Source organism: Nuphar pumila, chromosome 14 (assembly GCF_984573655.1).
Source record: "Nuphar pumila chromosome 14, dmNupPumi1.hap1.1, whole genome shotgun sequence".
Taxonomy (NCBI): Eukaryota; Viridiplantae; Streptophyta; class Magnoliopsida; order Nymphaeales; family Nymphaeaceae; genus Nuphar; species Nuphar pumila.
Window position 1 is genome coordinate 83,355,159 of NC_143262.1, and position 12,422 is coordinate 83,367,580.

The following is a 12,422-nucleotide window of genomic DNA, read 5'->3' on the forward strand; positions in this document are numbered from 1 at the left end:
GCCTTTTCCCCATGATTGTCACTATTTTTACATGTAAATGAAAAATGGTATGTTGCAGCAGTCGGCGTTTCCTGTTGCGTGCTAACCACATTCAACTGTTTCAGATGGGTAGGTAGCAGGGCACTGCTTGAACTCGTTTGTCAATGCCTCAACAGCATCGTAACGCTGAGACAGAAGATCCTCAATGGCACCATCCATGCTGTTGAAAAAGAAAAGAATTCTAAGAAGCCTGTGCATAGTTAACTAAATAACAAACATCAATGTTAAAATCACAAAATAAGTTCACAAAGAGTGAGTTCGAACCTTGGAAGCTTGTTGCAATTTTCAGGAGCCCAACCAATTTGACGCTTTTCATTGTCATATATTATCATATGTGATTGCATGGATATATCTGCAAAAAGGGATTGAAAGAAGATCAACACTCAGCAATTTAGGTTCATTGCTTATGACAATGACAATTGCAGTTTAATTCAACCATTGTTACCTCCAATGAGGTTGAGGTCTCCAAGATCTACCTCAGTGCCATTCAAGATGCCCAAGCAAACATTTCCATGTTCCTGAAGAATTCAGGATCTTCTTGTTACTTTTTTCTTTGAAAACTTTAAAGGGCAATAGAAAGATTCAGAATGCAAATTTAAGGATGGAGGCCCGTACAGTGATGATCAAATAATTTTCTGGGGACACTTTAAGCTGAGCTTTCTTGCTGTTTTTGAATTTTAGAATCAGTGGTTTGAAATAATTCTCGACTTTAGAAAAAGATCTGAATGCTTTTGGTCCTTCCCAACACAAAGGCAGTGCTACATCTTCACTTGTTCTTTTAAGGAGCTTTCCTGCAAGACCTTTGCTTACCTGAGAACACAAATATGGTGTTTATCAAGGAAATGGAAAGCAGAACTGAATCAGGCACTATAAAATTGCTTTCTTTCCGATTGTTTCATTTGGACTCACCTCAGAGAGTAATGCTTCATATGCACGAGAAGAGAAATAAGTATACGAACTCCCACTATCAAACACAACCATAAGATCTTTAACCTGCTGCTTCCCCAAGATTAGATTTGCAGGTCCAGGCGAGTACTGCCTAAATAGAGGAAGATTTTATTAAAGTTTAGCCAGAAAAAAAAAAATAACAGAAGTTTGATATACCAATGTTTCTACTCCATTCTGCAATTCATGAGCAAGGAAACATGCGTCCATGAAAGTGAGACATACAAGGCAGTTAGTGTTGGAAATTATGCTTTAATTTAGTGGGCCAAGCAACTGATCTTGAACAAGGTACGCTGAGAGGCATGCCTATACACGCGCTATCTTTCAAGCGACAGTTGTTCCACTTAGATGCAATGGGTACTAGGGTATTTATGCTTTTAAAATATAACCGAGCTTTTGTCTTCTCACAAAAAATTAGTCCATGCCCTGTGCTGGGTGAGACCGATAACTTCGACACGAACCATCTTGAAACAACTGCTTGATTAGGATAACAAGATATAGGCTAGAATTGAATATGGATCTTCGGTTCATATAGGAGTTATGGATTCAGACAAAAAGTGTGTATGAATCCGAACAACAACTGGATATGGATCTAAAAAATGAATCCGAACAATAGATTTGGATCTCAAAAATAGATTCAAACTGCAACCGGATCTAGATCTCACAAGAGAGAGAAGGATGATAGAAATGAGGTTTATATAGGCCCCAACACCAAGGCCACCATAAAGGCTAGCCTTAATGGGCCTAGGCTGGCCAAACGGTCAGCCATAATAAGTGCCCAAATTGCTAGCCGAAAAGGGACTTCAAAAATGAACCAAAAGAGCACGCGAAAAATCTAAAATAACCTTGGAAAGGTCAAGTATGTGCAAGACTGGGTCAACGGTCAAAGATAGAGGATGGCTGGTGGACCGTTAAGACCATTAAAGCCCCATGCAATAACATTGGGCTTGGTCCAAATGGATCCGAATAAGGTCTAGAAAGACCCAAAGTCAAAGTCCATTAATAGTCTAAGGTTGGTTTTAAACTTGAAGACCACACCCAAACCCAAATCCAAAGTACTAGCCAAAGGTCTACAATCGAGGGTCATTTCACATTATGTGAACAGGCAGGGACACATCAAATGGGTAAACCTTGTAAAAGTAGTATATTCTACAACAATTATATTTAAAATGCATTTTTAGGGTCCAACCAAACACCCTATGAAGTTTCTGTTTTGAGAATAACAAACACCCTATAACTTATGTTATGCCTTCATATCTAGTTTGCATACAAATGTGAAACACCATCTAGGCTTGCATACTGCAGATTATAATAAGAGGATAAATTGAGAGCTTACTTTGATGGATGGTTGTGCATTGGAATCCATGCAACATTCGAAGAAGGTATGAGATCACCACCAAAGAAAAGGTACCCTGCTCTGCGCTGTGGACTAATACAATGGCCAATTACATTTGTGGTAATCCCTTGATCCTTCAACTGAGAAACAATGCTTGGTTTCCCACTCCCAAGGCCTAGTATTCCATCAGCAGCAGTCTGGAGATTTGTTTGGAAGCCTTGTTGGTCATATCCACAACTGCAAACAAATTAACAAACTGAATCAATCATGATGATCCAACACCCTGTGTCCATCCATCCTTCCACAACAAACCATCTTACCCAAATGTAAGAGAAGGTCGAAGCACGGTGCCGCTGGCGGAACGAAGGAGGAACGTGTCCCGGACGATGACGCCGAGCGACGAACTGTGATCTGCATATTCAATCAAATAGTCGCATTGCTGGTCGGGTTCTTCGCATTCATACTGTTTCAATGTGCCCAAAGCAATGCAAGAGGGATCATTGCAAGGGATCAGGTTGGTCTTCTTTGGTTTGTAAAGAGGGTGTGCCCCCTAAAAACATGCACAGACAGGCCACAAGAATTAAGGAGAGATTCAGTAAGATAAAAAAAAAACAAAGATGTAATGGGAACCATCATAGCTTGGTTTTGGGAGGACTGTGGGTATTATGCTTACCTTAGAACATCTAACACGGGGGGCATCACATTGGAGCCATGTAAGGTCACTCCCTGTGTCTACATCAAGGAAGTATGGCTTTGGGGACTTGCCAACCCACATAGTCACATAGAATAACCTGAAGAATACCAACCATTCATTTAGATGATGATGATGATGGGTCAACCAATGGATTTCTTCAAAACCAAATCCTCATTCTAATTCGGTTCAAACCTCTGGTTGAATTTCAGTTAGAAACGGGACGTAATGCCGAAAAATAAAAAATCATGGTAATCAATAAAATGGTTGATCATAGAACCTCGAATCCATTTAGACAAATTGATGATATTCTTATGAAGAAAATCATGGACAATTTGAGAATGAACGTACAATTTCCCTCCCCATCATTCCCATATACCATTTTTTATTTTTGGGAACAAACCAGTTGAATTCAATTAATTTAGAATCCGAACTTCATTGATCAAACCACACTGCATTTCAAGACGAAACTGCAAAAACCCAAGGACCTCCCCCCCCCCCCCCCCCCCCCCCACACACACACACACACACAAAATCTCATTCCACACCATTTCTTGAAATGACTTTGAATTTCAAGTTGCTTTCATGGAGACCAATCATAAAATCTCACCGCTACGCCATTTCGAATTTCAATGGAGAACCCAAAATTGGTTTTATATATATATATATATATATATATATATATATATATATATATATATATATATATATATATATATATATATATATATATATATATAGATAGATAGAGAGAGAGAGAGAGAGAGAGAGAGTATTATACCCATCAGGGTAGACGCTGCCTTTCAATGGGAAGATGACAGAGGAGTTGAGGAGTTTGGTGGCAAGGAGCGAGCCATCCTTCTTGTCGGTTTTGGCAGAGACGGCCTGGACGTCTTGCGCTGCGAGAGAGCAGCTGGGCTGCTGTGTTGGTAGTGCAGCCACGCACACCATGCCCACAACAACAATTAGCAGCAGAAAAGAACGCCTCATTTCTCTCATTCCTCGTGTTTCTCGCTTGTTACTTGTCACTTGTTAGGAAGCGAACACCAAGCACTATATATAGACACACTTCTGAATGAGCACCCCTACTATAGATACTTACCTAGACTCTTGATTCTTAACTCTGTTGTGATGAAGGGAAAAGGCAGGTCTTCGTTGACATGGAAAAGCATGGACCCACCAGTTGTTCCAAGAAACCCTCTGAGCTCTGAGTTTGTGTGGAATCTGATGAGTTGGATTCGGTGGGGGTGTACCAAAAAGGGACACTGCGGGGTTTACTTGGCAGTTAAGAGAGGGTAAAGGCAATTAAAGCGTCTGCAGTGCACCTCCCTCCCTTCTGTTGGGCCGGTTCTTTATTCTACTTTTGGCATTCCAAAATACAAAGCGAGGGCTTTCCATGAACTTTTTATGGGCGGTAAAAAGGGAAGCTATTGGACGTGGGTTTTTTAATGATAGCTTTGTCTCTGTCTTTTGTCAAAAAAATTATAAGAGATTTTCATTGGGACTAACATGGTATAAGGCCAGAGAGAGAGAGAGAGTATATATATATATATATATATCACTTAAGAAAAACAAGCCAGCTCATGATTGGCTTATAAAGCTTGCTCATAACGATCTTGAGCTCGGGTTCAGCTCAGCTAGTGACAAACTCATGAGCCAAGCCGGAGATAGGCTGTAGCTTTAATGTGGTGAGGCCGAACAGGCCAAGCTTGGATCGTTAGGTTTGTTTACCAGCCCTAGGTGATTAAACATGAAAATACTGTTCAGACTTTCCAAGAACTTGATAAACTTTTTGTTTACATAATGTTTCCTTTTTTCTTGTAAAAATTTATTAAAAAGCAATAGAGGTACTGTTGGGTAACAATTTTATTTTTTTCTCGTTTTATGGGAAAATTCAGTTCGCTTCAACGGAGCATTTCGAGTTTTGGGGGGATTTTTGAAGCACCAAAAGTTAGCTTTATAATACAAAAAATGACCGTACTGTTCTTGTAAAATGACACGATTTCATAAATGACTCACAATTTGCCAAAATCATTCTCATTCCAAAATTTTGATTCTCAACTTTTTTTAAGACATTTTTATCCTTTCCACAAGTGAACCTGTTGATGTTCTCACGATAGATATGTAAGGTGTGCGAAACACACATCTCAATAATAAGGAGATTCACATAAACATTTTGCACACCGGACGAAATCTGCATAAAAAAGATGCAAACTTAAATCCCAATACAGGAGATTCACATCTGAAATGCGTGGATCTTTTGAGGTTCGAAAGCCCTATGCAAACCTTCTAAAATTTAAAAGTTCTAACTCAGCAGGTTCACTCTATACATTTGCATAGACGTCATGTGATCTTTCTTTGAATAAACTCACTTAAAGTCAAGACGTTCACACATCCACAAATGTATGTATACATTTTGCAAATAAGTATTGTGAATGTTCTTACCTTTCACATTTTTACTAACTGGTTGCCGGTTCATATCACATATTTGTGAATGCCACAACCTTCGCGCAGACTCCATGTGAACCTCCTTTTAATAAAAACTCCCATAAAGTCTACACGTATATTCGCAAAAGTCAAACATTCATAAAAGTCCCACATTCACAAGTATTATATGAGGACTCTTGTTAATGCAAAACAAATATAATTAAGATGTGAATGTCCTACCTTATCCTCATATGTAATGTTTGTGAACCTCTATACAAGCATTAAATGTGATGCTTCGTATGTATCAAAGCTCTGTTTCGCATATGAGGACAATTGTTGTTTAAAATTAAGGTTCTTAGTGAGGGTTTTGTGGTCTCTAATCTGTGTGGTCCCCAACAAGTTTTTATAAGTTTTTTTAATATGGTTTCTCATTTTTCTTGTGTTGTCTCCATCACACGCCTGCACATCATGCGAGTCTTTGAGCCTTTGATATATCAACGACGGTGAGATATTTCGGTAAGCACAAGTTTCGCTCCTTGTAGTGATTGAATCTATTATTTTTTGAAATGATGGCATGAATCAATTATCTTGTGAAACAATGACATGGTTCTCAAGTTATTTTTGTATATTAAATAGCATATTTCATTTTTTGTTTAATTCAATTTCATGTGAGTTTTTGTTGCCCACTTTTTGTTCTTAATGTTGAAAAGTTTTAAAGAACAATGCTAATTGGACAAACCAAAGTGTAAACTAAAAATTTCTTTGACAAAAAATATTAAACTAACTCTTACAAACATTGATGAGTTTTTTTTTCAACTCGACATAAAATTTGTTTTGTATAAAATATATTGTTTTGAGTTTCTAACATTCATGAATTGCTTCTTCTTTTTTCTATCCATTAGGATGGATTTCACTTATGCATATAATGATGCCAAAGTTGCTTGCGACAAGTGGTTTTGCAACATTTTTAACATAATTTCTTCTAAACATAATGAGATTCTTGTTGAAAACTCAATATTTCTATATTGTTTTTAGTTCATTTGGAGTCAATGTCGTCTTATGAGATCCTAGGAGTCCTTTGACACTTGAACAACTTGATTATATTTTGTTTTCTTTTGGTTAAAGTCTTGAGGTTCTCTAATAACTCAAGAAGGTTGATATCATAGTTTAATTCAATGTTTTAAATCCCAGTGACTCATCACTCAGCTCATCCTTGAGTGACTCATGACTCGTCCAGGTCAACTCGATGACTCAGCCGAATCATGTTAACTTTATATTTTATATAAATATATAAATATATGTATATATTATCTATATTTATAGTATTTTTTATAATATATTTAATGTATAATTTTATTAATACATATATAATCATATTTTTATATATAATATATGTAATATTTATATTATATTTCATATAATATATGTAATTATATATAACATATATTATATGTATATATATGCATGACTCAGTTGACTCTTCTATGACTCAGCCAAGTCATGGCATGACTCGTCCGAGTCAGAGCATGACTCAGCTGAGTTTTGTTAAAGCCGGATCACACCTATTTTTTGACTCGATGATTGGTTGATCCGGGTTGAGTCAACCGAGTCACTGGATAAACTCGATGAGTTTTTAAACTATGACTTTAATTTACAAGCATTATGTACATGTAGATTAATTTTATAATTCTTTGTAGTTGAGGAGCGTTGGTTAGTCTGCATACACCTTTTATCATTTTCAGTTCAAAACTAAACTTTTATTAAAGACATGGTTCTCAAGTTATTTTTGCATATTCAATAGCAACCATACATAAGCTATAAAAAGCTATGCTTGTTTACCTAAATCCTTAAATTTGGTTGTTTAGGAGATTTTTCATCATTTATTATAAAGATAACGAGTGAAAAAACTACCATAGAGGCAACAACACCTACTTCAGGATCAGATCAATAGGTAGGATATATACATGCTAAAAAAGGTCATTTAAATTTTCTCCCTCTACACTACAAGAAAAATGCTAATTAGCGACGGAAATTTGAGACAGATTTTTTCCGTCGCAAATTTGCGATGGATTAGCGAGCGAAAACTATTTGTCGCTAACATTTGAAATATTTGTAAAATTAGCGTCGAAAATATATCCGTCGCTAATTAATGATGAATTAGCGACATCATTTTTTCGTCGCCAAAACACTACAAAAAATGCTAATTAGCGACGAAATTAGCGAGAAAATTTTTCCGCCCCTAATCTGTCGCTAATTAACGATGGAAAAATTCCCTCACTAATTCCGTCGCTAATTTTTTATTTAAACCGTCCCACCTGAAGCGCAAAATTTTTCCTCCCCCCGTTCAAAATTTTTCCTCCCTCTGCTTTTCCCTCCCCCCGTTCGATTTAAATCATCCCCATGTGAGGCGCTTCTCAGGACGCCAGAAGCCCCGCCCTTCCTCTGACGATGCACAACGACCTCTCGCACCACGAAGGGCAGTTGGAAGAGAGCGTTGAGCCGGTTGAACCACGACGTGGGCAGGAGCAGGGTGGGCCGCTACTTCAAGCTCGAGGAGCGCAGGTGCAGCTTCACCACCGAGATCAGGGCAAGGACGACCACGTTCCTCACCATGGCCTACATCATCGCCGTTAATGCCAGCATCCTTATTGACTCCGGCGGGCCCTGCTCCGTCTCAGATTGTGTGTCGCTCTGCAGCGATCCCTCTGTCTCCGTCTCCTCCTTCTCGAGCACCAACGAAACTTCCATCCTCTGCATCATCGTCCAACCCGACGCCTCCTACAAGTTCTCCCCCATCAACCATGGCTACGCCGCCTGCCTTGACCGCTCCTCCTGGCGGTGACCCTTGCCAGTTTCCACCGTTTCTCCCTCGCCGGATCCTGTCTCCACTACAACCCCTTCACCCGACGTGACTGGCTCGCTGCAGAAGAGCATCTCGAAGTCGGAACGCGTCAGTTCTGTGAAAAAAAAAATTACTCCCTGACGGAGAACGCTCCAGCAGCGAGCATTTTTTTTAAAAATTTAACGACAGATTAGCGATGGATATTATCCATCGCTAATTTAAAATAGCGAAGGACTCACGATGGATCATATCCGTCGCTAATCCATCGCAAATTAGCGACGAATAAGTTCTGGCACTACTTAACGTCGAAAAATTCATGATGAAAGTTATTCGTCGCTAATCCGACGCTAATCCTTCGCTAAATAGTTTAGTGACGGATTTAGGTCATCGCTAATCCACAGGTTTCTTGTAGCGCTATCATAAACCTTGTGTAATGTATTGAATTTGCTCTATCTTAAATAATATTTTTTTAGAAACAATACCCAAATGGATGATCTTTCATACTATGAGGTACGAAAGATGGTTGATATGTGGAAAGATAGGGAACCTGCTCTGTGGCCAAGAGCATGGGTTTTCGATATAGTTCACAAAAAATGCAACATTAGTAAGATGAGGTCAAGATTGTTGCAATTAAATAAGAAGCCTCATGCATATTTACTAAAAATGGAGGCTTCAGTAAGAACATTTTTTGTTGCAAAAATGGTTGATTCGTTGGTATTTACAATCACGTCTCACATCCAAGAAGCATCTAAAGAGGAGATTGTTAGTGAAGAGTTAGTTGTTACGAAGTGTAAGGAGCCATTGGCCTTTGATTACTCGATAGTTGCTAACTTGTAGGCTTAGCTAGAGGACATAGCGAGCTGCAATGGCAATAATGAGATGAAAAAGAATGAGAGGGCAAACACCGTGAGGGTGAAGAGGGTAGAAGAGGAACCTCAACATGGGGTAGATGCCAAGTTTGAGGTGAGGGAGTGTGGAGAAGAGAGATCTTCTTCAAGCAAATAAGGAAGCCAATGCCGAGGTGGAGAGTAAGGTTTTTGGTGGTGAGAGGGCAGATGAGAAACCTCATTGAAGAGAGGAGGTGAAGATTGAGGTATAGAATGAGAGTGTGGTTGGTGAGAGGGTACAGGAGAATCCTCAACAAGGGGAGGAGACTGTGGTGGAGGATGACAATGAGAAGAGGGTGGAGAAAGGGGAGGGGCAAGATCATCTCATGGAAGAGGAAATGCATGCTACTATAAAGAGATCACAACAGTTCACAAGGTACAGTGCTTGTGGACATATACTTTCTAAATCTGTTGATGTGTATGCAATAGTGAAGCATGTTTATAATATCGTTGCAATCAATTTTAATATTACATTAAATTATTAAATTATGATATGTGAGTGTGTGTAAATCATGTTTGTAAGATAACCAGTTTCAATATTATAATTATTGACCATTTATTCAATGATTGATGTGTATGCAATAGTGAATCATTATTTTATTGATGCATGCAGTTTTACATGCAACACTCTTACACTCAAGTTGTAGATGCTAGATTAAAGGGGCTCGCCTTTATTTATAGATTTTTGATAGATTATAAGCCTTGAAAGTTAGATTCAATAGATATTTATATTTAATTATTTAGATATAGGTTTTTGATTTTGTGATAGATTGTAGACCTTTATTTCTAGGTTTTTATTTGAGAATTTTGATTTGATTATACAATTGAAGTTATTTTTATTGTGTTAGAATATTAACATTATCTAATTTAATCAAATTTTTAATTAAAAATTATAAAATCATCATTTTGATTATTAGAATTGTATATAACTGGACTAGAAACTATGATTCTTAAGAAATTTTATTTTTTATGACAATTTATAGCTCACTATCTAAAAAATAAATACAATATGTGGCATGTGTGTTGTGAATGCTTCATTATAATCACCAAAATAAATCATTTTTGGTGTTATATTCAATGATTGATGTGTGATATGTGATTGATTCTATGCAAAATTCGTGTTAATGTACGCAGTTGTAACTAGTCTACTAAAATAAATCAATTTTAGTATTATATTTAATGATTGATGTGTGATATATAACTGATTTCATGCAAATTCTATTGTCATTGCAGGATCCATAGTCATAAATAGCAGAGGTTCCATAGTGCTTGTCACATCGATTCTATTAGTTTCAAGCACATGAGTGGTTATTAACGTTATCAGAGAACAAGGACAGACTGGATCAAATGCACTGGTGACAATTCTTGAAGGTTACGCCATGGACTATTGGTCATAGTCTCGTAGATTCTATGGTGTAATTTTGAAATCCACAATGAACACCTTTGAGTTCTCTGGTTTTGAATTGACCATCATATTGAAAGACATGGCACACATCACAATATTAAAGTGCCATGGAGAGCCAATAAATGCACCTCAGTTTAAAAATTTTAAGTATAAATGTAAAATTTTATTGAGAGCAATAGAGAATGCATTCAAAGGAGATAGGCTGAAGTTGTATAGTTGAGGAAGACATATAACAACAACAAAACGAGGATACTGAAGGAGAAGATATGTTGTATAGGAGGGAAGGCTAGTCATATGCTAGATAAGGAGTTGAGGGCATTCTTGCTCAATTTTTTTGTCACTTTGCATTCATCGACACTGGTGAAAAAATGATCCATGCATCCTATGTGCAACTCATGCATTGCCTGGTTCGTGTTGATGATTTTGCATGGGAGCAGTTTCACTTGGATACTTATATGCAAGTCTAAGTTAAGTGAATCATGAAAGAAAAAATATTGTCGACATACTGGTTTTGTTAGAAGTACGAAAATTGATTAATTGATTTTATTTGATTTGTATGAAAATATGAGTTTGTAATCATTGATGTACTAATTCGTGTATTGATCCATACAAGTTTGGATATGAAAGTACATATCCATTGGAAAATTCCTTAGACATGACCTAGTGTGTGGGTTTTCTCATATGGTTAGGGGACAAAATAAAGAGGAAGAGGATGAAAACGAGAAGGGTCATTGTGTAGGAAGGATCTTTCGGATTGCAAAGTTGCATGTGCTAGTCGAAGCACATGTAAGTATACATGAAATAATTGGTTCTAGATTTTATAAATAATGTAATATACGTATTTATTAATGAATGCAACTTTATTATGTAAGCAATGTGGTAAGTGGTTCTAGACTTTATAAATAATGCAATATATTTATTTATTAATGAATGTAACTTTATTATGTAAGTAATGTGGTGCTTCTACATAGAAGATGTGGATGTGATTGGCCATGACATAGAGCTTACAAAAAAGGACATTTGGTTGCATAACATGGATAAAGTTAAACGTCAAATTAAAAAATGAATGGTTCGTTTGTTTGGCTATGATCAGCCAGAACCCAGTCATTCTCCCAATATGAACAGAAGTATTTCAACATGTTTAAAGGATCGTTAAAATGATTACCCCACTATGTTCTTTAAAAAACTGCAAAATTGTCATGACGATGGTGTTGACATTGCATGCTATTTTGTTGTACCTGTTCTTCAAGAGAACATAGATGCTCGCAACTAATAGTTGCCTACCATTTTCAACACCACGAGGGGCGATAAGTGGGTAATGCAATTTGATATTCATAATTTTAGTATCAAACTTATATATACTTTGATTACCTCCTTGGTTCAAACAGGGGTGAGGCGGGGCAGAGCAGGGATTGAGACGGGGACGGGGCGGGGCGGGGCGGGGGAAAGCGTAAGTCCATCCCTGCACGAGGATAGATTTTAACCTTCATCCCCGCCTTCATCCCCGTTTCATGCCCTTCATCCCCGATCCAAACGGGGTGGGGCCCATTGTCCCCCGGTCCACTGACATGCAAACGACCCCTAAGGGTGTGAATCCCTTGCCACAAGTTATAAACCAATGGAAAACTATCCCCATTACCCAACGGTACGGTAGACACTGGAACTGAAATAGTGTCAAGGTCAACATAACAGCCTTCAGCTTATGACAAGATTGCTTGAACCATAACAGTCGTTTATCCACATTATTACAAAAAAAGAGAGAAATCTTCAAAAATATACCTACCTTTTTTGCAAAAATAAAAAATACAACTAAGTTTTAAAAAATGTTCTCTCTCTATCTCTCTGTGTAC

The 12,422-nt window shown here is 37.6% G+C and overlaps 2 protein-coding genes across 2 annotated transcripts; both read right to left on the reverse strand.

Moving 5' to 3' along the window:
* LOC149817149 (aspartic proteinase Asp1-like) lies at positions 1-1,448 on the reverse strand. Its single transcript, XM_089987035.1, has 6 exons — positions 1,393-1,448; positions 949-1,078; positions 655-849; positions 485-557; positions 304-391; positions 1-199 (listed from the first exon to the last, which is right to left on the reverse strand). Exons 1-6 carry the CDS (start codon positions 1,446-1,448, stop codon positions 82-84), a joined length of 660 nt encoding a protein of 219 aa, XP_089843161.1. The 3' UTR covers positions 1-81.
* Positions 1,449-2,316: 868 nt separating this feature from the next.
* On the reverse strand, positions 2,317-3,962 carry LOC149817150 (aspartyl protease APCB1-like). Its single transcript, XM_089987037.1, has 4 exons — positions 3,793-3,962; positions 2,994-3,111; positions 2,641-2,870; positions 2,317-2,557 (listed from the first exon to the last, which is right to left on the reverse strand). Exons 1-4 carry the CDS (start codon positions 3,960-3,962, stop codon positions 2,317-2,319), a joined length of 759 nt encoding a protein of 252 aa, XP_089843163.1.
* Positions 3,963-12,422: the final 8,460 nt, after the last annotated feature.